Here is a 27593-nt window from a genome sequence, read left to right as displayed (position 1 = left end):
AAGTATTCTATCATATCATTTGCATAAATAGATTCTTTTTATTACCCCATTCCCCATTGTGATTTCCTCAATTTCTGTTTCTTTTATTGCTACTGCTGGCATTTCTAGTACAATATTGAATACTATTGGTGATTAGGGAGATCTTTTTCCAATCCTGATCTTATTGGAAAGGCTTCTAGCTTATTCCCATTATAGATGATGCTTGCAGATAGTTTTAGATAAGATGTTTCTTATCATTTTAAGGAAAAATTCATTTCTCCCATGCTTTCCAGTTTTTTTTATAGGAATGAATGTTGTATTTTGTCAAATGCTTTTTCTTCATCTAATGATATAATCATGTGATTTTTGTTAGGTGTTATTGAAATAAGTTATGTTAATAGTTTTCTTATATTGAACAAGCCCTGCATTCCTGGCATAAATTCCACTTGATTATAATGTAAAGTCTCTGCAGTATATCGTTGTACTCTCCTCTCTGGTACTTCATTTAGGATATTCGCATCAATATTCATTTTGGAAATGGATCTATAATTGTCTTTCTCTGTTTCTGTTCTTCTCTTAGGTCTTAGCACCATATTTGGTCGTTAAAAAGTGTTTTGTAGGACTCCTTCTTTGTATGTTATTCCAAATAATTCACCTATTATTGGTATTACTTCATCTTTAAATGTTTGGAAGAATTTACTTGTAAATCCATCTAGTCCTGATGCTTTTTTCTTTTTTTCTTCCTTTTATTTAGTATTTTATTTTTCCCCAGTTACACATAAAAACAATTTTGAACATTCATTTTTAAAACTTTTGAGTATCAAATTCTCTCCCGGAGGCTTTTTTCTTAGGAAGATAATTTATGACCTATTCATTATTCTCTAAAATAGGGTTTACCTTATTATTCTATTTCCTCTTCTAGTAATCTGGGAAGTTTATTTTTTTTGTAAGTGTTCTTCCATTTCATTTCCATTATGCTAGTGATTTGATTTTCCTCTCTTTTTTATTCCTATTAATCACTTGTTTATCTGTTTTATTAGGTTTTAATTTTCAGGATTTACAAATTTGGTGTTTAATTGGGTATTTTTTTTAATTGTATACCCAATTCATTTATCCTCTTTCTCTGTTTCGTTGTTGTAAGCATTTAGAGAAGATACCAGACTTCCTCTGATTACTACTTTTGTTGTATCCCATAAGCTTTTGATGTGTCTCATTATTGTCACTTTCTTTAATAAAATTATTGTTTCTGTGGTTTGTTCTTTAACCCACTCATCCTTTAAGATGAGGTTATTTGGTCTCCATTTTATTTTTAATCTGTGTTTCCCTGCTCCCTTATTAAATGTAATTTTGTTGCATTATGATATGAAAATTTGCATTTAATATTTCTGCTCTTCTGCATTTAACTACAAAATTTTTGTGGCCTATTCGTGGTCAATTTTTGTAAAGGTGTCATGTACTTCTCTGAAAAAGGTACATTCCTTTATATTCCCATTTAATTCTCTCTACATGTGTCATCTAACTTTTCTAAGCTATATGAATCTCCTTGACTAATTTCTTATTTGTTTTCGTTCTATTTATCTAGTTTTGAGATGCTAAGGTTGAAATCTGCCACTATTTTAGTGTTTCTATATATTTCCACCTGTACATCATTTACTTTTTCCTTTAAAAGTTTGAATTCCTTAGCATTTGGTGCATATATTTTAGTAGTGATATTATTTCATTATGTATAGTACCTTTTAACATAATATACTGTCTCTGCTTATCTCTTTTAAATAAATCTATTGTAGCTTAAACTTTGTCTGAGGTCATGATTGCTACTCCTGCTTTTTTTATTTATCTGCTGAAGCATAATAGACTCTACTCCTGCCCTTTATTTTTGCTCTATTTGTGTGTCGCCTTTTTAAGTGTGTTTCTTGTGAACACCATATTATTGGCTTGTGTTTTTTGATCCATTATGCTATCTGTTTCTGTTTTACGGTTTAGTTCATCCTATTCATATTCAAAGTTATAAATGCTAGTTTTGTATTTTCTTCCATCCTATTTTTTCTGTCTCTTTTTTTCTCTCTTTTTACCCTATCCATCTTCAGAAATCTAATTGACTTATGACTGTTGCCTCCCTAGTGCACACACCCTTCTGAGAGTCCCTCTGTTATCCTATACCTTTGTCACCTCATTTCTCTGTAAGTCCAGAAGACTTTTCTACCCTAAATGTATATATTATTCTTGCTTTAACCCAGTCCTGATGAAAATAATGTTTCCATGCTACTTGCCCTTCACTCTGTTCTCCAGTGCACTGTAATGTTCAATTTGTGTGTATGTTCATCCTTCATTGCTGAAGGAAGACCATGCCATCAGAGAAATAATGACATGACCTGCACTTGACTTTTGTTTTGAGTGAAGGAGGACTGTGCAGGTCACCAGCCTCACTTCTCCATAGAGCCATCTGAATCCAGTGACCAGATATTCATCAGGATGACTGGAGATGACCCAAGATGAGGCAGTTGTGGTTAAGTGACTTGTCCAAGGTCACACAGCTAGTAAGTTTCAGGTGTCTGAGGTCAGATTTGAACTGAAGTCCTCCTGACTCCTGCAGTGGTGCTCTATCCACTGCACCACCTAGATGCCCCATTCTTCCATTTATACTTCTTTTGTATGAGATAATTTTCTCCATCCTATTACAATTGACTCAACTCTAAACCTTGTATCTGTGTATATAGTCTTTCAAACTACATAGTAATGGTAACATTCTTAAGAGGTACAAATATCATTTCCCCATCTAAGAACTAAACAATTTAACTTTATTACATCCCTTATAAATAGTCTTTCCTGTTTACTTTCTTATGTTTCTTCTGATTCTTGTAAGTCAAAATATTTTCTCATCACTTCTGGTCTTTTCTTCATGAATCCTTGAAAATCCTTTAGTTCACTAAATATCCATTTTTTTCCCTTGCAGGATTAGTTGGATTTGATGGATAGGTGATTCTTGGTTGCAATCCCAGCTTCTTTGCTCTTCAGGATATTTTATGCCATGCCTCTTGGTTTTTTAATATAGAAGCTGCTAAATCTAGTGTTATCCTGACTGTAGCAGCATAGTACTTAAATTGTTTATTTCTTGTAATATTTTCTACTTACCCAGGAGTTTTGAAACTTAGCTTTAATGTTGCTGTGAATTTTCATCTGGGGATGTCTTTCAGATAGTGATCACTGGATTTTTTTTTATTTCTACTTTATCCACTTGTTAGAATTTCAGAGCAATTATTTCTTGAAGTATAGTATCTTGGCTTTTTTTTATTATAACTTTCAGGTAATCTGAAAATTTGCAAATTTGACTTGCAATATGTTTTTCAAGTCTGTTATTGTTTTTCTAATGAGATGTTTCACATTATCGTCTCTTTTTTTATTCTTTTGATTTTGTCTTATGATTTCTTCTTGTTTTCTGAAATCATTAGCTTTCCCTTTGCCCAAATCTCATTTTTAAGGAGTTTTTTTCCAGTAAATTTTTGGATCCTTTTCTGTTTGATTTACTTTCTTTGCATAGTTTTCTTGCTTTTCTTACATTACTCTTATTTTCCTAATTTTTCTTCGAGTGTTTTCTTATGATTTTTAAAGTCCACCAAATCTCTTTGGGCTTGTGACCATTTTACATTTTTCTTTGACTCTTTACAAGCTCTTTTATCTTCTTAATTTGAACCCTGATCTTCTCTATCACCATCATATCTGTCTATGGTCAGGTTCTTTCTCCAATTAGAGTTGAATTATACTCCTGCATAGTGGGGGATAATATCTTAGGCTTCAGATTTTTCATGCTATTGTTTTCTGAGCTCTCCCTGATAGCTCTTAACATCTTTCTTCTTTCAGTGTTCAAAAATCCAAGTCCAGGTGTGGTCACTGCTCCCAGCACTCATACTTTGGCTTATGAGTGACCTCTGGTATTTCTCTCTGCCCTTGAACTGGGACCATTGCCATTGTAAACTCTTACTCTTGCAGTTCCTCATGTCGCTGAAAATATCAGCTCACCCCTCTTCCCTGGAACTTAAATAAGGGACTCAGCTTTCCTGCAAATGACCACAGCCAGCATTGTCCCAGCCGTCTGAGACCACACTCACTGCTCATTCCTTCTCACCCGTAGCCACACCCTGGGACCTCATCTAGTCAGCTGAGTCCAGAACCCAGAGGGTCCTCCCAATCTTCCCCTGATCACCTTTCCAACCCCCACATTGTCTGTGGCCAGAAACAGTGCTCAGTGCTTGTAATTGATTGATTAGATATCATCTGACCAGCAGTATCTACGCTACAGGCCAGACCAGCACCCTGGGAAGTAAAATCTTTCTCAGTATGCTCCCAAGTTGTCTTAGACTGAATGACTGCTTTACCTCAATTTTTAATTATTTTTGATGCTCAGAAATTTGCCTTAGGCATTATTTTAAGTTATTTGCAGGGGAATTTGGAAGAGCCAGGTGGTTGTAGCGGCAGTGTGATACTAATAGTGCCCACGGCAGTCGTGAATATTTGTGGCACCATTCTGAATCACGAAATACCAAAGACTCTCCACATGGAGGGCAGAACCAAAACATTTATTCAAAGGACACCAGAAAACCAAATCCATCACAGTAACAAAAATCTATACACAATAATAATGCAGAGAACAACACCATCCCCAAACTTCCTGCCTGCTAAGCTTCCCACAAACCAGTTCCTTTATCAAATCACAAAGCAGGCTCATAAAAAAAATCACAATCACATAATCACTCATGCTAGCCTCCAGCCTGTGTCCTTCCTAGCTCAGTTCTCATGACTGACGTCCTCTCAGTTCTGTTGTAGCTCTGCCTCTTCTTGCTCCACCCCTTTGTAAGGGCAAGCAAAATAGGATCTTTTGCTGTTTTTGTTTTAGTATAATCAAGAAGTATAATACTTTTGGTTGTTCCAAGATCCATGGCCATTTAGATTGTAAAGTTAAAGCTCCTGGAAGGGTGGAGTGTGATGGCAAGAAAAATAGGATTTTTTTGCTGTTTTTGTTTTAGTATCTGAGTGAATCTTGCCTTTATCAACCAAGAGTCTTTACAAGGAGCAAAGTATAGAAACAACAGTTTCTTTAACTAGAAACAGTGTGTGTATTTGTATTGTTAACTATTTTAATATGATTAAGGATGTTCCCTACCTATTAATGGGGCCTGCCCATTAAGGAAAGATTGATTTGGGAAGATTTGTGGGAAGGCCCAAGCTTTTTGTTAATGAGGTACCGGTTCTCAATGGTTGTGATGCCTTCTGGCTCTAAAACAATGTATAAATACTCTTGAGCTGAGGTTTTACTTTGGGGCTTAGTTTTTGGAAGAAGCACTGCGTGCCACATGAGACTCTGGAAAGCCACTAAACAGCCCCTCAACTCTTTGAAAACCCAGATGTTGGCGCTTTCTTCTCTGGTAAAGATGTATGTATGTCAGTGGTCAGGTAGTTTGGAGGCACTGCCTATTGATTTTTTATTTCTCTGAAATTTTGATTTTCTGTGCTACCTGTGATTGACTAAAGTGATTGTTAACCCCTCAAAAGTTGCCTTTCCTTTTATGAATGCAGATCTAAGAACCTGTGATAGTACTCCTCCCACCACAGGCTCTATGTGACTCAGACTTATGTAACTAAGGCTTCCATGTGACTTGAACAGGTTACATGGGCCTATTAATGAATATGAAAGATTTTCCATTTAAATTACCATTACTGTAGTTTCCTTCCTTATTCTGCCATCTTCTTTACAATTCTCTGTTTCTCAATTTTTTTTATTAAACTAATAAAGGACTTTTGTTATTGCTTTGACAGTTGTTTTTAAAGGCCTGGACAACACCATCTTCCTTATTAATGTAGCTCACCACTTTGTAATGTACTTCTCAACTTCTCCCTTGCACCCAACTCATATATGCAATCTCATGTCAAATCTTATCCTTACTAACTTCATAGGCTAACCCTTGTACATGTTCCCTCCCTTCCACTATCCCTCCAATAGAGGCCTTAATCACCTCTCACCTGGGGCATTGCGGTAGCCTTCTAATTGGTCTTTCACAAACTCTCCCCCCTGCAGTTCATCCCACATATAAATGTCTGCATGATCTTCTAAAAGCACAGGTCTAAACAGGTTGCCTTCATGCCACCACTCAAATGGACTTCAGTGTATTTCTCTTACTTTTAGGATCAAATATAAAGTCTTCTGACATTTAGAGTCCTTTCTTATTTTTTTGCAGTCTCCTTATACTTATATTTACACTTTCTCCAATACAGCTTTGTTGTTGTTCATTCGTTTCTTTCATAATCTACTCTTTGTGACCTTAATTTGTGCTTTCTTGGCAAAGATACTGGAGGACTTTGCCATTTCCTCCTCCAGCTCATTTTACAGATGAGTATCTGAAGCAAAAAGAATTAAGTGACTTGCCCAGGGTCACACAGCTAGTCCGGATCTGAGACCTGATTTGAACTCACAAAGATGAGTCTTCCTAGCTCCAGGTCCTGAACTCTATCCCCTAGACCACCTAGCTACATAAACCTCTGGGCTGATAATGCCAAGTCAACAAACAGAAAATAGCACTATACTGACCTCTGATGCTCCTGGTTCTCTGGTACTGTTCTTTATACATATCATCCCTTTTCCCTTCTCTGTGCTTTTCACTGACATATCTCATGTACTTGAATGTTCTCCCTTTCCATTTCCAACTCTTAACTTCCCTTGTTTCTTTTAAGATTCAGCTTAAATCCCACCATTTTCAGGAATCATTTCTTGGTCTCCCCTCCAACTCCACTGCCTGCTAGTATAGTTACTCACATCACCTTCCATTTACTCTATGTACATACATACATATATACATAGTACATACATATATGATCCATCATACATTATTATTTCTGTGTTGTCTCCTGGATCAGATTATGAGCTTCCTGAGATCATGTACCTTATTTTTCTCTTTGTATCTCCAGTGCTTAGCACACAATAAGTCCTTTACAGGATTTTAAAACTGACTTCAGATTTATCAAAAAAATTTACCATATATAAAAATGACCTTAATTGAAATACTTATATAGAATTCACTTATATAAGTACTTATACAGAATTCACATTTGAATTAAGATTAATGCTTTTTACACTCTAAATCAAAATCTCCACTCAATGTTTCCTCTCTCCATTTTATGTGTAACTAGATAGTATATGTCTCTTGTTGATACCTTGGAATGAATGTACATCTTGCCTGTGCAGAAAAGTCTCATGCAATATGTTTCAAAGAAGGTTATAACTGGAGTGATGAAGACATGACTAGGTAAATGAATACATAACTTAGACCAGGGGAAATTAAAGAGAGAAATGAATTGACTGTTCACTTTTCAAGTGACGATTGTTTTAAGAGGTTGTGAAACTGTTGTAAAAGCTCTTGATTTCAAACACTTCGATAAAGCTTTAAAAATTTTTAATGGTAAATTTGCCCTGTGTCCTTTTTTCTGAACTAATTTTCCTTCCTCCCAACTTTATTCTCTTAGTCTAAATAATGTTGAGAATTTCCATCACTTTATTCTGAACAACTTAATCATAGTATGGATTTCTCTAGTCATTTCCGCATTATCATAGAGATCACAATGGTTTGTTTTGTTGCTACACAGAATCACAGAATCACAGAATTTTGAGAGTTGAAAGGTTCTTCAGCTGCCATCTAGCCCAATCTATATATAAAAGGAATCTCTTGTATCTCATTACTAAAAAGCAGCAAACCTCTTCATGCCCCAAAATGTTGCATTGGAAAGAACTAGCTGTTTTAGTCAAACTCTAAGTCTTGTTAACCTTGTCACCTGAACAAGTTTGTATTTCTGAGCCTTAATTTTCTCAATATAAATTGGAAAAATTTCATATATTCTTACTTTTTCTATTGTGAGGTATGTGCCTTGTAAATTTTCAGTGTATAAATAGCACACACTATCACATAATATATAATTATATTACATATAATAACATTACATATAATAACATATTACATATATAAATACGGAAAGACACGCACATTAATAAGATGTTGATAGAGCTGTGACTTTAATCATTCTGGATAATAATTAGAATTATGGAGAAAAAATGATTGTCTCTTGCATACCCTTTGACCTAATGATCCTACTACTCAGCATATCCTCAGAAAATTAGATAGAAATAAAGAAATAAAGTTTAAAATATATGCAAATATTCATAGTGGCATTTTTTGTGATATCGGAAAACTAGAAGCAAAATAGCTGCTCTTTGGAGGATAGATAAACAAATTGTGCTAAATGAATGTAATGGAATATTATCATGTAAGAAATTATGGATATGAGGAATTTAAAGAAATGACAGTTTATATGAACTGATGCAGAGTAAACTAAGCAGAGTCAGAAGAACAATGATTCTTTCTGGGCTAATAAAAGATCTCTAGATGGAAGTGGAGATCTTAAATAATGGGGTCAGGGGGTAGAGAAGATAACAGTCTGGGATAAAGAATCATCTTGTTCTCCTTTCAACTTAGAAGCAGAGGACTATGACGAAAGAATATTACATGGATTGTTAGACATGGTCACAGTATTTATTGGTGGCTTCTATTTAACCTTTTTTCTGTTTGAAAGGAAAGATATAGAGTATGTGTGTGTCTGTGTGTTGGAGGATACTATATAATATATGCAAATAAAATTTTATATATATATGTATATATATAAACATATTCTCCATTTCCCATCTTTATGAAAGTAATTGTAAAAATAAAAAGAATCAATAAAACTTATTTTGAAAAGGAGAAAGTAAAAGTACTTGCTTTTAAACATGATTTTCAAGTAACCATAAATTCCCTGTATAACCATTTGCCAGCTATTACCCCTCAAATACACACCTTTAGCAAAATCAAAATAAAATCAGCTATTAATGAGGATTTGACTTTTGTGTTACCTTTCTTTTCTAAAATATAGGCAACTAGATAGTCCCATGGACAAAGAACTAGGCATAGAGTAAGGATAAACTTAGAGCAAATCTAGTCTTAGACACTTATGACACTTACTAGCTGGTGACCTTGGACAAGTTACTTAATCTCTCCCTCAGTTTCCTCAACTGTAAAATGAAGTAATAATTAATAACACTGGTCTCCTGGGTTTTTGAGAAAATATTTGTAAAGTAAAGGCTTAGAATACTGCCTGGCACATAATATATGCTATTATTATTATTAATATCATCATTATTAACAGTAATATTAGCATTATAAATTCCTAGCAATATATGATTCTGTTCTATTCAGAGCACTACACATGACATTTCTATTTTCAGAACTGAATTATTGCCATTTTTTTGAATGCATAGATTTTGATTTGTCTTTCCACACTAAGATAACATATATCTTTTGATTCTACAAAGTGCTATTTTATTTGTCTCACTGTGTGTAGTTTCTTATATTGTAGTTGTTGATATTTTAGCCATGCTGTGCACTTTGATAAGTCATTGGAAACAACACTTATTTAGGATGTCTACCTAGTTGCGAGCTCTCCCTTTCTCTGGATGAAGTCCTGGCCCAGGAATGGGTATGTGTAATAGATCCTTAAAAAACCCCAGCCGAGTTGAATCAGGAAAAAAAAAAAAATTTTTTTCTGCCTTTCTGTGCCTCAACTGCTAATGGAACTGTAGAACTCAAAGGGAGATAGTGTGTCTTATTAATTCTCATAAGATGGAATATCAGCATTGAAAGTAAAGCATCAGATAGTATGAGTTATATTTTTGTGTATTTTTAAAAATACTTTGTTATTTTAAATTAAGTGGCCACCAGCATCTTTCAAGTTGCATATTAAATACATTGAACTGGAATTCCAAATTGGACTTGCCATCTGTGCACCCTTGTGATTATTTTTGCAGAATTGAGATTTAAATTTCAAAAATGTAAGTCTCTAAACATAGGCCCAAGATGGCTTTTTCAGATGGAGAAGGGGGGTTTGTTCATTCATTTTAATTTAACTCCAAGAGTCTATCAATATTGAACTGAGAGTGGGAAGTTAAGATTCAACCTAGGATTTCATTCTGCTCTCTTTGAAGAACAAATACATTAAGTTAAGCTGTTATGTTGGTTTCTTTCATGTACATGCATATTCATGGGCATGGCTTTCAATATATTAGTATTTTAATTAAGTTAAAATATTAAACTTTTTCTGCTGTTAGGTCTAAAAACACTGGGGAAGCAGTGATGAATTGATAGCATCCCTAGGACTGCCCACTCTTCTGCTGGCACTTTCCAGATGAATGGAAATGCACGTAGTAGTTTGATATGGGTGACAGTGCTGTAATGATCAACCATGAGCTCCTCCTAGGAAGGAGTTGGAAGGGGACCAAAGAGAAGGGATGACAGTGTGAACATCCAAATGTTTTCTTGTCATTTTTCTCAGCTTTCCTGCTTTGATGAACAACATCATTACTGAAATAATAAATGTTAATTAATATCTGCGTCATTTTCCTAAGTGGTAGTTTAGTACCACAATTAGTGTAATTAGTATACAACGTAGTTTAGTGGCATGATAAATCATAGTGCAGAACATGTTGACTCTTTTCCATTTTGATATATTAGCTAATCTACTCAATTAATAATAACAGAAGAAAAGAAAGGCAAAAAGTTAGCACTGACAACTGTAGTAGTATTGTGTCTACTTTTGTGGCGTTTTTTTATTATGGTACTAAATACTTTTGATTGCTGATGCTTTAATTATCATTTTGTTTATCCAATGGGTTAATCATTGTCACAGATCTGGAACTTTCCCATAAAGAAAAACAGATTTGGAATATCTGTATCCCAAGGTGGGATACAAAATGAAAGGATTCTAAGTCATTTCCAAGTTTGCATTTGTGGTGGTAATGCTTATGGAACTATCTGTATTTTTGTTTTGTTTTACAGAACCAATGAGAACACCAAAAACATTAAAAATCGCTGAAATCCAAGCAAGACACATTGCAGTGGACTGGGAGTCTTTAGGCTACAACATTACACGTTGCCACACTTTCAATGTCACTATTTGCTACCATTATTTCCGTGGTCACAATGAGAGCAAGGCTGACTGCTTGGACATGGACCCCAAAGCGCCCCAGCATGTTGTGAGCCATCTGCCACCTTACACAAATGTCAGCCTCAAGATGATCCTAACCAATCCTGAAGGGAGGAAGGAAAGCGAGGAGACAATTATTCAAACTGATGAAGATGGTATGCTCATACCATGTTACAAAAAAAGGGAAATGTTTAACAATTTCACATTACTCTTAGTTTGACTTAGACTAAACTTGATGGAAAATTTGCTAAATTCTGTTTATAAGATTAAGATGAATACTGGTATCTTTAATGAGAATGATTAGTTCTCTCTAAATAAGCTAGCAAATATCATTTGGAATATAGTTATATGTTTGAACCATGTTACAGATAAAGCTTTGATTGAGAATTTTGTAAGGCAGTTTTAAAAAAAAGTTTAATAGTTTTAACTATTACAGTCTGTATGTCAAAGTACATGGGTAAAGCACTCATATGTTCATTACATTTTTACAGTTTATAAACTTAATTATTAGTGGCTTCAGGTTTTTCTAACAAAGGAAAGCGATATCATGACATTCTCAGATCTCAGTTTAAAATGTCTTTTGACATAGAAGTCTAGTAAAGAGAAAGCTTTTCATCACTTGATAATAGGAAGGAGAAATATTATCAACTGTTAATAGAACTATTTGTTTTCATCTTTTAATAATCTTAATATCAATCTTACTTAAAAGCATTAAGTAAAGAATTTTAATTAATTGAGCCATACTGCTCTTTAGCTAGTTTATATATTTGCTGGGCCTGGAGTCTGGAAGACCTGAGTTCAAATCTGAACTCAGATATTTACTAGCTGTGTAACCCTTGGTAAGTTATTTAACTTCTATTTGCATCAGTTTCCACATCTGTAAAATGGGGATAATAATAGCACCTAACTTGCAAAATTTCTATGAGGTTCAAATGAGATAATAATTGTAAAGTGCTTAGCACAGTGCCTGGCACATAGGAAATAAGCAGTATACAGAAGCTAGTTATTTATTTATTCATACATCCATTTACTTATTTATATTAAGTAGTAAATAGTAATAAATATTTAAGCATATCCATATACGTACCAAATATAACACATCTTCGTGTGTGATATTGAAGGCTACAAATATATTTTTTAAAAATAACATCTCAGTGTGTTAAAAGTCTTTTACTCCTTTAAATAGATCTTAATACTACATTGGGGTTCATTCATCATCAGCTGCAGGAGGCAGAGCTGTCGCTAGCAATTACAGTGTGCAGGTCAAGTAACATGAACTAATGAACTTAAACTAGCTTCAAACCTTGAAACACTGTAAAGTTTATAAATTCCATTAAGTAAGGTATCTCACTTGAGTCTCAGAAATAGCTAATATACATGTAATTACCTGTATTTTAGAAGTTAAGAAGTAGGCTTATATAGCCTAAATGGATAGACCAGGGTCATATGAGAAGTAAAGGGTCAAGGTTGGTATATGAACCCAGATATTCTCACCTTTAGGTCCAGTACTCTGTCTGTTTAACTACACTGCCTTTCATGTGTCCTGTACACATACAGTGATGATATATCTGTGTTGTATTCGTCCTTTGTTCTTGAAGAGGACCTTAACATCAAGATGACATGACTTGCAGTTGACTTTGATTTGAGTGAGGGTAGGCTGTGCAAGGTCACCAACCTCACTTTCTCCTCCAGAGTCATTTGGGTCCAGTGGCCTAATATTCATCAGGGTGACTGGAGATGGCCCAGGATGCAATGTGGGTCCCTGGCTAAGGTCTTATCAGATTCTCAAGTTGAGTGAGATGTACCCATTCAATGAACAAGCCTCTTTAAGTAGTTACTCAGAGGATGGCCCCTTTTAATAAAAAAAAAAAAAAAATCAAACTGGGAGGGAAATACCATCAGGGTTCCTGGGTAAAAGAGAAAGTTGCTATTTGGTATTTATATTTATTCTGTGCTAGGTGGGTAAGGACATTTTTTCCAGTCTATGACCTCCAGAGTGAGTTGAGCTTAAGGTTTGGTCTTTGAACAGGAAATCTAACCAGTAAACCCGGAGGAAAAAAAAGCAGTTTTTGGCCATGGTATTATTATACCTTCCTCTGGGTAGGTATAATAGAGAGGTATAATATAATAGACAGAGAAGAGAGGACAGGAGAAGAGAGGCTACTCACTCACAGGTTGAATGAATTAGCCTCTTTAAGTCGTTACTCAAGGGATGTCCCCTTTTAATTTAAGAAAAAATCAAAATTTAGTGTGAGATATCCTTGAGGATAGTGGTCTCAAGCTCAAATAGAAATGAGAGCCACTAAACCATACATGATGATTCTTGAGGGAGACACTTGTACTTAGAAAACCACACCTTACCATATTGTGTTCTATCATATTTAGATTTATTTTGCTAAACATATCCCAATTACGTTTTAATCTGGTTCAGGCTGCACTCAAGAGTGTTGCCAGATGCGCTGGACCATGCACTGGACTAGGCCATTCTTCTTTGTTTAACAGAGAAAGACATTAAAGCCCCAAGGTGTTAAATGACTTGCCCCAGGTTATACCTAAGACTTGAAACCCAAGTGTGTCTTAGGACTCAGAATCTATGCCCATCCTGCTTTCTACTTCAGTCTTAGATTTTGTTTTTCCTTTTGGTCACTCTTCATCATTTGATCTGATGAATAGTATGTGATTAGGGGATGAAATAACCATAATTGTTTCTAGCTCTCTCACTCTTTCTGTCCTTGACTAATTAACTATGTTGGAGTTCAGGTGAATCCTAGTAACAGAGGGCAAGGAAATACCAGACACCTTCCCTCCCCTACTATCCCATCTACAAGACTTCAGTTTATGCTCCTTGAGAAAAGAATGAGATTCAATGAGACTGAGCTTCCTTCCTTTCAATTTAGAGGGAGAATAACACTAAATAAATTCAGCTAATGAGGCATTGTAAATTATAAAGAGCAGTTTCATGGGCACAGGAAGCATGAGACATTCTGACAAATTCATGAGACATTATAAAAAGAAGAATCTCATAATACTACCCAATCATAGCATTGGAACTGTGAAATGTTGACCTTTATTTTGCATGCACAATAAATAAAACAGCATATAGCATGGAAGCACATGAAGAACAGAAGGAAGCATGTTCTCTTTGAATTCCTCTGCCTAAGTTGAGCTGGGAGTCAGGAGGTCTAGGTGCTCATCTTGGATTTGTCGCAAACTAACTTTTGATCTTAGGCAATTCACTTAATCTCTTTCATCTTAGTTGCCCCATCTTGAACTAGATAATTTTTGAAGCCTTTATTGGCTTTTAAATTCTCTGTCTGTGAAAAGTATAGCAGTGCTCTCAAACCTCTAGAAGATAGAGTGTGATGGGAGATTTGAACATATTCTGCCATCTGCTCGGAGTCTTCTTGCATGGTTAACAGAGTAGCTGGGAAATTCTTGACTTGCCTTATGGACAAGTAAATTGCCTTGAGCAAGTAAATGAATTGCTACTCTGGATTTAATTCTGATCAACATAAAGGAGTTGCTGGGTAAAGTAAAGACAGTGGGGAAACTTCTGAGAGAGTGGATTGCAAGTGGTCAAGCAAAGATTGGCATGAGCCTATAATCTAAAGCTGTAAGGAGCTGAAGAACCAGTTACGTATATGCCATATGAAAATAGAAGTTCATTGGTAAGCTTCCTAAGCTGCCAGATTGGCCTTTTTTATATACTTTTTTCTTTTCATCTATCCTTATTTCATGGTTGTGTTTTCAAGCTTTCTTCCTTAGTAGTCTGCCATACGCACAGCAGCAGGGTTGAGTGGGTGCATTATTAATAGGTGACAGAAAAAAAACCATCCAGAGTCTATTTTTCTATATTTTCATTCTGTCAGCATACTCTTTAGACTGGAAAAAAAAAGTTGATAAAAAATTGGTGAGAGAACTGTAAAAGAAGGAAAACAAATTAGAGATAAAAGTAGAATAGATAATTTTACAGGTAGGTGAGTTCTTAACTAGTTACTTGATTTGACTAAAATATTGTTGATTCGTGGAGTGAATCCCTTTGTCACTCTGATCAAACCAATGGACCCTTTCTCAGAATAATGTTTTAAAATATATCAAATAAAATATATAGGATTATAAAGGAAAATAACCATTGAAAGTTATCAAAATGCTAAAAAAACTCACTAAATTGTGATCTATTGTTAAACTTGTTTTTATCTATATTATTCAGTATTGGAATAAGGCATTGTTAGCATCTTTATCACCATTTGAAATGATTTAAAGGTGGATGGGAGAGACAGGTAATACTTTTCAATGTCAAACAGCAAGATCCATAGAATTCTTGATTGCCTAGAAAAAAATAAATAAAAATTAATAAGATTAAACGAGACAGATATTATAAAGTTCTGCAGGAATTGATACTTTGCCCTAATCAGATATCTTTTTTATTTTTTAAACAATCACGTATTAAGTGCTTACTTTGCGGTCAGCCTGATCCTTGGGGATCAAATACAAAGCAGAAAGATAGACAGTCCTGATTCTTGTAGAGTTTACATTTTATTGGGGAAAGACAGCACTTAACAAGAAGCTGAAAAGTTGTCATGGTGGGGCTGTACAGTACACAGGAACATGATGAAGAAAGTCTTGAGTGCAGTCCTTGAAGGGAATTTCTTGTCTGACCTGTATACTGTCCTTAAATGGAGGTTCTAAGAGGATCCATCCAATCAGAAGGAAAGACCATATGGGCAACGGTACATTCAAACTGTAAATTTCAGGATTAAGATGAAATTTCAAGAAAAAGAAGTCAGAAGTAGCCTAGAAAGGAATCAAAGACTTTGTTCAGAGTTGTATGTCAAAAGTGAGTGAACAATTCATGCCCAACTGTTTCTGTATCCCTTGTAGTACTGACCTTGTCATTTTGACCTAGGCTGCTTCTGCAGATAAACCAAAGTAAAAAATGTATATGTGACTTCAGTTGACCTATCCTGATTGGGCACGTCAATTTCCCTGTATTGTGGGAGTATAAACATTGATCAAAGTTTCTTATAGCATTTAATGTCCAAATGAAAACCTATCAAGCTGTTACTGAAATCTGAACAATTAAACCCCAGAGAGATGGTAAAGGTACATAGATGCAGTTCAAACAGTTTCAAATGAACCGATTGATCTTTATTATTTGAGCTAATTCTTGAGTTGTAGCAGCAATGAAAATATTTTCATTATCTACCACACTCATGATATATTTAGAACTAATTGCTTGGAATATTCTCCTGTGTGAAGAAAAAGAGATAGTTGTTTAACGATCAGAAGATGAGAAGATGAGGCTGGGGAGCTGGAGAATAGCCTTGTGAGTTTTATAAATGCAATTTAGGTCCTGATGTTACTAAGACTGAATCCTCTCCTCACTGCCCTCTAGTGGTTGCATTATTTGAATTCTTCATTGCATATATTCACTGACCTAGAACTAATGAATTTGTTTTACAGAATTGGAGCTTCGAATAGTGAGTTCAAATTCATGAATGCAACTACTTAAGGGTTAGCATTAATCTGCTCCTAACTGGGCTTTCACCTGAATCTGCTTGATTCACCCAAAGGAGACATTGAATTACCGTAGCCCCAATAGACACTTTTTAAACAAGTTATTGGCAGTATTGCTTTACAAGTGTGTCATGTGGTCTTTGTTGGAAAGAAAAGAAAATTCTTAGGATATGTAATTTTATAGCCAGTTGTGAGTTTTATGGTTCTTTGGTTGATCACCATGTAGCCATTATATGACCCATTTTTATTGCTTCCTGTGTTCTTTTGCCCCTCTCTTCTCAATACATCCCAGAAAACATATTAATAATACTTGTACTGTTTTATGCATAGTACACTGAATTTCTGGGTACATATGTATGAATAGGTTACTAATAAAAATGAATTCTTGTGGGTCTTTAAAGTAGGTTCTAAATTAGGCAAAGTTATGACTATTTCCCCTCCCCCTACAGGAAATTCATATGTAAATTAAAATACCATTAACTATATTATTAATTTTAATCTTAGTCCTTCAGAGTTTGCTTTGCTGTTTTTACTATGCAGTTATTGCTGCATGAATTTGTCATGGCAACAACTTAAACTATGCTACTCCCTTTTTATATTATAAGATTTAACCAAAAATGCAAATTTCTGACACAGTTTTATCATCTAAGACTATTTTCATCTTTTGCCATGTAAGCTGCATTTTCGGTATACAATACAAGATCCTTCTTAGTGCTCTTTTTTGGGGGTGGGAGCAGGTGGGAGAAAAATCATAATCTATTGTTTAAAAATCAGTGGATGATGGCAACATGATTGTCACTGTACCAAATTATTGCCACCTTACATTCATAGAAGAAGAATAAATTATCAGCCATATAATAAAAAAGATTTGATTTTACAAAAAAGAATTCTAGGGACAGCCATAAATCAGAGAAGCCATACTAGAATGATTTCCCACCAGAACCCTAAGGTAGAATTTATATTTAATTTATTGGATACTTTTTTTCCTGGTACAAGGTTAGAACTTTTTTGTATGAAGGTTTTGGTATCATTTTTTATTCTGTAAGTCATGAAAATCAATGATATGAGTTGGCTCAGAAAAAAAAATCCCTGTTATGGGGGACTTGGGCAGAAGGTGGTTATGCATATGTTGTTCAAACCATTTATGACGATTATATTTTAAAGACTCCATTATGCTCTCTTATTGTAGCTGCCCTTTACATTACTGGTCTTCATGAATCTTCAGTTCCCCCCAACTCTGTAGTGTAATCATTTCAGGAGTTTCCTGTATTTGCCTAAATTAATTGAACTAATACTGAAGGGAATTATTAAAGTCATATTAGCGCACAATCACAAAGTAATAAGTCAAACTTGTGGCTCTCTGTTGAAAGGAAGAGATGATGTGGAGATATACAATGATGTCCCTTGGCAACCTATTTGTTGCCATGGTGACAGCCATTTACCAGCTTCATGCTACATTTAGCTAAACCACAGGTATACAAAGAAATTGGCAGCCTTCTCAAGATGATTCCCCCTTCAAAGGGAGAAAACTATAGAACAGCATCTCTCTTAGTGCTGCCAAACTGCTTTTAATGTGGTTTACCCTCCAGCTTAGTCACTTCCATGGCCTAGTTGCAAGTTGTGTAAAGTATTCCCCTTCACTCCAAATTCCCCAGGAGAATGAGGCCAACTTCTGATAGCAGCTTGTTTTCCCTTGTACATGTCCATCTCAGTAACAGCACTGAGCGAAATGCAGGATGACCAGTGAGACCTAGAACAATATGTGGAACTTTTTTAAGTGAACTTTATTTGCTGAATGTTGAAATGTAAGAGGATGGATGGTAAAGACACATTCCATCTTAACTGCTGTTTCCTGTCTTTTCTTAAAATCAAGAATATGACACACTGACTTTAAAATGCCTTTGCATATTCCTAATGTGCCCACTGCCATTTTAAAGCTGTGTTGATTGAACATAATAACTGCAGTTCTCTGATTAGATATTTCCTCATTGATTGAGGTTTCTATCCTCCCTGTAGCCACTCTCTGTAAGACAGGCAGGATAATTGGAGGAATCTTCTCTCTTAATTGAATTAGTAAACATGATGATTTGACAAGAAGAGAAACAGCAGACATTCCTTTGGAAAACAAAGCCCTGCCTACAATAGTATCAACAAATGCCACAAAACACACAGAGGGGTTGTCATAGCCTATCAGCCTCTATGTGTTACATAATCTGTGTCAGTACAGTAAAGCAAAACGGCCCTGGATGCCGTTAGTCAACTTCTCCCCAATTCTTCCAGTGACAGATGGATGAACAGTTCTTATGAAGTTTAGTGTTGGCATCTCAGCTGTTTACTGTGGGCTCCTTTGCCTTCATGAATTTATTATTAATGTGCCAAATTATGTTGCCTGTCCCAGAGGTCATGTCATCATTCATGGTCTCCTTGTAGATTGAATTGAATCTCACTGTTGTGACAGACTGTTCGCTTTGCCTTGATGCTGCTAGCCACGGTGCAAAGCATTTCCTTTGATCTAGTGATTTTTAATTTATTTCTCTACTCACAAAATTGCAGTATACTTTGAAAATGCATTCCCTGAAAATGTCATGTGTGAAGTTCATTAGAACATTAGATTAAGGAAAAATATTAATTAAAAATATGCAAGCAGATATTTAGGTTAGCTTTAAAAGGGGGAGAAAAGCTTTAAAAACTGAAGTATGAGGCATATTTTAAAAAGTATTTTATTTCTTCTACTTGTTTTTTCCCCTAACTTTTCAAAAGCAACACCCAGCATTCTAGGTGAACTTATGTTTAAAAGTATAAACTACAAGAGAATTAAACTAGGATATGCTGTAAATGGAAGATCTCTAAGCTTTCCAAACTGCTGCTCTTGTGATTATCAGTTATTATGAACTGTTCTCAGCATAAACAGGGTTTGGGGTGAGCCTTCAAATCCTGTTACACCTGGGGATACTTCCTAATTGATTATGCTGATTAAAAAAATAACAGCCAAAAAAAGCCCCCAATTCCTGCTGTTTTAACTTGCCTTGTCTTTAGCTTTGAAAAATGTTTTTCATTTGAAAGGTTAAAGCAGCACCAGCTGAACCTCTTCTCCATTAACAATTCATTTTTATGAATTTGTGTTTATTGGGGTCTTATTTGTTTATAGAAAAGTATTTGAGGCAATGCCAAACTGAGTAGTAATGGATGGCATAGTGTAATTTACTTGGTTTGGCTTTCAATTTTCTCTGGATCTAAACAGTGTTTGTTAATCATAGTTAATTATTTTATGAACTGTGTTTGCTAGGGCTTGTTGGTCTGTCATAGTCTTCACAAAATTCTGTCTGGAAATTAGAGTCTTGTTCTTGAAACAAATATGTTAATATTATCTAAGAGGTTTAATGTAGCCAAACTAGATCACATACTTTCATCTCAAAGCACTTCATTTCCATTCAGTACACATTTATTGAGTGCCTATGGTATATACAGTGGTCTCTACTCAAAATTGAATTTAATTTGTTATTAACTCTAAGGAATAAATTGTTTTTGGAAAATTCCTATATTCTAATTATGTATTGCAGCAAATGTGCCTTAGTTTAGTTCTCTGTTTGTAAATATGAACCCAGTGTTATTAGATAAATATACAACTTTTTAAATTTAAGAAATATTCAAGCTAACCATAGCAATATTTCTATATAATCTGTACTAGTGGAGAGGTTGAAGCTATTGGATTATTTTTGCTTGAGTTCTAATTTGCAGTGGGGCTAAAGCCTATTAGATGTCTGCCATAGTTCAACCACCTCCTGGATTAGGAGGTCACCAGGCTACCTAAGGCAGGGCAAATCTGCATACCTCAAAAATTTCCTGCCAATCAGTAGTAGAGCCCTGTACGTGAAAGGCTTCTATACTTCCTACTCAGGCCAGGTAGTCTCTAACATACACAGATTAGCTATAGATAGATGTGTGTTTGTCCTTCGTTGCTGAAGAAGACCTTGCCATCAGAGAAATGATGACATGACTTACACTTGACTTTCTTTTGAGTGAAGGAGGGCTGTGCAGGTCACCAGCCTCACTTCTCCATAGAGCCATCTGAATCCACTGATCAGATATTCATCAGGATGACTGGAGAGATGACCCAGGATGAGGCAATTGGGGTTAAGTGACTTGCCCAAAGTCACACACTTGCCCAAAGTTAAGTGACTTGCCCAGAGTGTCAAGTGTGTGAGGTGAGATTTGAACTCAGATCCTCCTGATTCCTGCGCTGATGCTCTATCCACTGCACCACCTAGCTGCCAGTAGAAAGGTAGATAGAAATTAGATAGATAGACAATACATGTATGTATGCCATATGTATATCTACATATGAACATCTAGTTGATCTAACATATCTGATTTAAAATTCTCTCTCTCCATATGTGTGTGTGTGTGTGTATATATATATATATATATATATTTATGCGTGTATATGTGCGTATGTATATTAATATGTTTCTAATACAGTCCATCTTGTTTGTAGTGCCTGGTCCAGTTCCAGTCAAGTCTCTTAAAGGGACCTCATTTGAAAACAAGATCTTCCTGAATTGGAAAGAACCTTTGGAGCCAAATGGAATTATCACTCAATATGAGGTATTGACAAAAAATGTTCATTTTAATGTGCATAAATATATTGGAAGGGAGATAAAACAGTAGAAAAGAGGGAAGTAAGATTTAGGGAAGAACATTAAAAATCATTATTAATTCACTTCAGCTTGGTTTTTAAATATTTTTTAATTGTGTAAAGATTGGAAAGATTGCTCAATTTGGAATCCGAGCTTCCTGCATTTGTATCCTTGCTCTGCTTCTTGCTGTCTGTGTGATCATGAAAGGTAAAAAAGGCAAGGAGAGAAGGGAATAGGGGTTTATATGGTGCCTGTTACATGCCCAGCACTGTGCAAAGTACTAGTAAATATCATCTCATTTGATCCTCACAACAACATTTAGTTCTCTTTTTATCTCCATTTTACTTTTCAAGAAACAAAGGTAAGTAAAAGTCAACTCACTTGCCCAGCACCACACAACTAGTAAGTGTTTGAGGCTGGTTTTAAATTCAGGTCTCCCTGGCTCCTATCTTGGTGGTCTCTCCACTGTGCCTCCTAGCTGACTCAGGGGCATGTCAATTACATTCTGTGAACCTCAGTAGCCTTATCAGTATATGAAGATGTTGGAGTAGATTAACTATAAAATCCTTTGCATTTTTATATATTTGATCCTATAAATAATGTTTCCCTGATACTGAATATTGAAACTACCATGGAACAGTACATAGAATTTTTAAAACACTAAGCTAAATGTGTAACCTTTTTTTTTTCTTTCCAGAGCTGGGTCATGGCAATGTCAATCAGTCATCTTCATGGTCATGTATAATAAATGACAGAATTCACAAATATACAGAACACTAATTTTCAGTCTTGTAATATTAATGGATAGCTGTCCAAAGTTCTGATTTAATAGAGACCTGGGAATTTCACTTTCCAAGTAATACAAAAATAGGAAAAGGTCAAAACAAATCTGACTCTTAGAGTTAGCTGACTTTGGTTGTTTCTTTGAGGCTCTCTCTTCATGATTCCACGAATGGGAGAAACAGGATATTAAAATACACACAATTTCAGAATTTTTGTCTATTTCCTTCTTTTCCTAAATGACAAATTACTAAAGAATCAAGTCACAAAGCATTGATGTGTATATAAGGATATCTGTTCCTACTTAAATTTGATTAATGCTTATAAATACTTAAATTTCCAGTGGCTACAGAATGAGGCAAGTGTATCATTCAAGTGGGAATCATGAAAGTATTCCAGCAAGTTGTGATTATATTATCATACCTTGAATGTTATTTACATGAAAATGTGTTGTTTGACTTGGGAAAATGAGGTAACAAAGGAGATTTCTGTATCTCTAGGCACAAAGTTCTAAACTTGATTCTATGTGCATGTCAGAAAAGAGAGGAAAAGGAAATTAAATGAAGGAGATGGAAAATATAACCCTAGCAAGTAAATAGTTTTATTTAGGAATGGATTATTTAGCATTTATCCACTCAGTTAAAGCCAGCAAGCAGTCATTAAATGGCTGCCATATGCCAGGTATTGTATTAGCCTCTGGGGATGCAAAGACAGAAATAAAACAGTTTTTGCTTGCCATCAAGGTGTTTACATTCTACTGGAGAGATATATTCACAAGTTAATTACACAAAGGATGTAAACAAAATAAGCACACAATGAGCATTCTAACAACTCAGGGAGTGGGAAAGGCCTCTTCAAAAAGATGATGCATGAACTGAGGATTGAATGAAGTTAGAGGGCCCAAAGTGGAGAGGGGAGAACCACAGCCTATGCCAAAGGCACAGATATGGGAGAAGAAATGTTATGTATGGCTATGTTATGTATGCTATGACTGCAATGTAGAGAGTGTGACCAGAAAAATATTTGATCAGCCAGAAAGACTTACTTAAGGCAGATGATTATGGGACTAAAATGAGTTTACATTTGGAGTTTACATTTGATCCTAGAGGTAGTGACCAACCACTGAAGTTTCTTGAACAGTGGAGTGGCATGGTTAGACCTGAATACTTTGAATATCATTTGGGCAGTTGGGTAAAGGATAGATTGGAAAAAGAAGAGAGTAGATACGGCAGACAAGTTAGGACCAATTAGCCGTAATATAGGGAAATAGCTAACAGGATATATGTTTCTTTAACAAACAGGTCAGCTATAACAGCATTAGGTCATTTGATCCTGCTGTTCCTGTGGCTGGACCTCCTCAGACTGTGACAAATTTATGGAACAGTACACATCATGTATTTTTGCACCTCCACCCTGGGACAACCTACCAGTTCTTTATAAGAGCCAGTACGGTCAAAGGCTTTGGGCCAGCTACAGCAATCAACGTCACAACCAATATCTCAGGTATTCAAGTAATTGATATGGAAATATGATTCTTTGTCTTTTTGGTTTATAAAAGTGTGTTCTGGGGTACTACTCATACATTTTTTTTTAAAAGATAGCCTTTGACAGTGCACTTTGATATATTTAAGTGTGGTTTAAAATTACTTAAGATAATTTCAGATCAAATTATTACGTAGTTACACTTACCTGCCTTCACATCAAATAACAACTATACACTGTTAATATTAAAATTATTTTTTCTTTTATTTTCTCTCTTAAGAGAATTACAAAGTTCATCACAGGAACTTGTTTTAGACTTCATGGTACCTTGGAGAAATTGACAAATATGACACCAGCTCTTCTAATGGAATAATATTTGTCCCCAAAATGAATTCCCATCACTTATTGGAATAAATCCATAGAGATGGAGATCTCTTGCTTTTATCATAAATAAAATATTCTTGTCTATCTGTCTTATCTTTTCACTTTCCCAGAATATAGTTAATTTTAAATAAATACATTCTCCTCTCACAGGAGAATGTATACACACACACAAACAAAGGGAAAAAGATGAAACATAGGAAGATCTTATTAATAAATTACCTTTTGTATAAAGATCACATGAGGTACCTAAAAGTGATGCTACACAAGATAAATTATTATTTTCTTCTCCATCAAAACCATTATGCAATAGTCATTGAACCATGAGTAAAAAGATACTGTCTTATGCTGTCAATTACTCTTACATACATATTAATTTATTTTATATGCAACTATTATAAATGTAAAGTTACTTATAAGATTATTCACTGAATGTATTAAAATGCTTATTTTATACTATCTCATATTGGAGCCATTTCCTCATAGTCATGACTCTGTGTATGTATACACATTTAAATAGAGATAGAGACACAGATATGTATTTTAATTCACATCTCACCCATTACCCCAAATAGAATATCCATAGATCACATTTATACTTTATCTGGATCAATCAAAATCAAAGGTTTCTGTTCTTTCTTTGACAATACCAATAAAATGAAGTTGTGTAAGTTGTAGTGGTCCCAAACAGTATTTGTCGTTACTTTTTGTTGGGATATTGTGGAAGTTCCAAGAACTATTTGACTTACGACTGTTGGTCAAACTGATCCTTGTCTCCCATCTACATAGCAAAGTGATGGCAGCTATATGTAACAGTGTAGTTATATTTCTGCCTACCTCATTGTTACATATATAGGTCATTGTTGCCAAAAGATATTATTAAGGTTTGTCAAAATTGACCAAAAAACCCCACAAAACCTCTAGCACTTGCTATACTTTCCCCTTCTAAGATACTTATTCTCTCCACTTCATGTTATTAGCAAAATGTGAAAACCAGTTTAGCATATCAGAGACTTCTGCGCATATATGTATTCATAAAAACTTAAAGAAGATACATTGTAATTTTTGGTGTTCTATAAGACCCTTGAGGTATTCTCTTCTACTCCTTCCAGTTCTCCTATTAAAATGAATTTATTTCACTGAATATAAAAAATAGCTTTTTTCAGTATTCCAAATATTAGTCCCTCTGATCTGTTCACATAAAAATTGTTATCAAAATTTAAGTCACTTTTAAAAATACATTGTAGCAGTACCATTATAATCTGATCATGACTAGAAGTACTTCTGTTGGCCAAAATGTGTGCCTTTTGCTAAGCTTTAATTTTTTTTTTAATTTCATTTCAAAAACAAGTGCTATGTACTTGTGATTTTCTTCTCACTTAGGAAAAATAATACTGTATATCTCTTCCTAGTAGTTATATTAAACATATTGATATAGTTGTTTATATTGATATATTTTATCTGCATAGTATATCAGAAAGTTATTTAAAATTGACAATCATTGTCCAGTAAATTATTTTGTATCATTTAGATCAGTAGTGTCAAACTCAAATAGAAACAGTTGCCAACAAACCACATAAAGATCCTGGTGGACCGCACATTAACCTAGAAAAACCATGTAGTAATGTTATCAATGTTCTGTTGTACCTCCACTTATTTTGTTAAATATCTCCCAAACATTTTAGTTTACTTTTCCCTTTAGAATGTTCCAGGCCACCGTATTTGACACCTTTAACCTCAATCATTTATCATTATTGCCTAGCCATATCTTGTGGCAGTTATTGCCACAACAACACACAACATACTACCCAGCATCCAAAAGCATATCATAAAACAATTCATGATAAGTTGTCTCTTGCCCAGAGGATCACATTGGACCATGTTTTCTCCTTCTCATTCATCTCTTATTCACTAACTGAATTTTCTCTCCTCCTTCAAACAACTTCATTGAAAAATAGATAGTGAAAAATTTCCTCATAGAAGTGTTGGGCACATTTGATTTATATAAGACCTAATGATTGGCTGAATACAAGTTTTTTTTTCCCCTTTTTAAAAAACCAAACCTGGTCATAGTGATTCATGTGCCTAGAAGCAGTCATAAAACAAATGCTCAAGATGAGAAAGTTCTTTTTACATCCACCTGTGATATGATGGAAGAAGCACTGGAAACCTAGTGGTTTAGATTCTAGTCCTGGCTCTGTAATTAAGTGCTGATGGCACCTTGAGCAGAACATTTGACCTTTCCGGAACTTAGGCTCTGTATCTGCAAAGATCCTGAGAAGTTTGCATTATGTAATCTCTAAGAGTCCCTTCCAACACAATAAGTCAGTTACTTTCCTTGATAATATTTCATGATTACTTATTAAATGCCTTGCATTGAGTCTTGTTTGTAAAAGCAAGTTTCCCTCAATTTTTATTCCCCCTTCTTGTGTTCCAAAAACCGTTTCATGGTTTTCATTCAATCTCTTTCATTTAAAATCAACAGCAAAATGTTTATTGTCAACACATTCAAATGATGGCAAATACCTAAAGATTTGTAGTAATTAGTGTTGTGTGCTTTCTTCTAATGAACATTTTTGGTAATTAAACATTGCATTGATTTTCATTTCCTTTGGCATTCAGCATCATTTAGACTCAATCAGTGACAAAATTGTGTTACTTGATGAAAGACTCTTTTTCTCCCTTTTCCTTTCATCAGCTCCCACCTTACCAGACTATGAAGGAATTGATGCATCCCTTAATGAAACTGCCACAACTATAACAGTGTTATTGAGACCTGCACAGGCTAAAGGTGCACCTATCAGGTAAGAGGAAGAAGAAGGGTATTAGAAGAAAAGAGCTTATAGTTTAGTCTCCTAAAGGCTAATAAAATAATTCATTTCTAAGTGATATTCATTTGACATCACTGTCAGAAGGTTTGTTTTTCTTGGCTATACAAAGCTCACAGAGAGATCTGTAGTTGAAAGTCAATTCTAAGGGGATGCTTAGATATTCATGACCTGAATTATCCTCCTCTCTGTTGTTTGATTTAGAATGTTGATCTTTCCTTTTTATTTTTTTTCCTCTTAGTACCATTTCATTTTGCTTCCTCTCTTGGTATCTATGGAATATGAGGTTTGAAGGTATTTGTCAGAAAGAAGATTGGAAAATAACTCTTTTCCAATGCAGTAAATCAGCTATTATGTAGTGAATTTCATATGTATGATTGAAAAATTGGAAGCTGAGGAAATAGAAGTAGAATAATAGCATTGAATACAAACTATCTGACCTTCTTCTTCCTGGAGTACCTGTTACTGGAAATTGTGTTGGAGCTATTAAATTTTATTTAGTATGCCCCTGTACCAATATAAAAATCCTATTTTACCTTATTATTAAGAAATATTTTCTCTCACCTCTACCCAATGGTAAAAAAAAATTGAGTCTTCTTAATTTCAAGGAATAATTCACATCGTCTCTCCCAGCCCTCTCCTCTTCCACATAACAAAGATTTATTTGTAACTGTCTAAATGTACGTGTGTTAGCACTCATGTTCAAACTTGCAGTGAAATCTAATTTTACAGACACAAACATAGGGTTATCAAAGTTATAATATGCTTAGTGTAGAAGTCAGGTACTGGGATGATTTTGTATTGTTTATTACAAATTTAGTGCTTCCTTAGCATTTGCTGAATCTATTCTCTTACATAAAAGTAATATTTAAGGACATGTAATAATCAATAATTCAAATGCATATTGTCTTCCAGTTGGTATCATGATAACGTT

General features: G+C 34.8%; 1 protein-coding gene across 2 annotated transcripts in view; it reads left to right on the top strand.

Annotated features, from left to right (window-relative positions):
- The window catches only part of PTPRK (protein tyrosine phosphatase receptor type K), a 739357-nt gene that overhangs the window by 551667 nt on the left and 160097 nt on the right, over window positions 1–27593 (top strand). For both annotated transcript variants that reach the window (XM_072643296.1, XM_072643295.1), the window contains exons 8-11: window positions 10887–11189; window positions 21047–21156; window positions 23270–23471; window positions 26530–26635. In XM_072643296.1, the coding sequence (XP_072499397.1) occupies window positions 10887–11189; window positions 21047–21156; window positions 23270–23471; window positions 26530–26635 (721 nt within the window). The remainder of the gene's footprint in view (window positions 1–10886; window positions 11190–21046; window positions 21157–23269; window positions 23472–26529; window positions 26636–27593) is intronic.

This window comes from Notamacropus eugenii, chromosome 2, assembly GCF_028372415.1.
Source record: "Notamacropus eugenii isolate mMacEug1 chromosome 2, mMacEug1.pri_v2, whole genome shotgun sequence".
NCBI lineage: Eukaryota > Metazoa > Chordata > Mammalia > Diprotodontia > Macropodidae > Notamacropus > Notamacropus eugenii.
The sequence above is the reverse complement of the archived record's forward strand: the minus strand, read 5'-3'. Positions and strand labels throughout refer to the sequence as shown.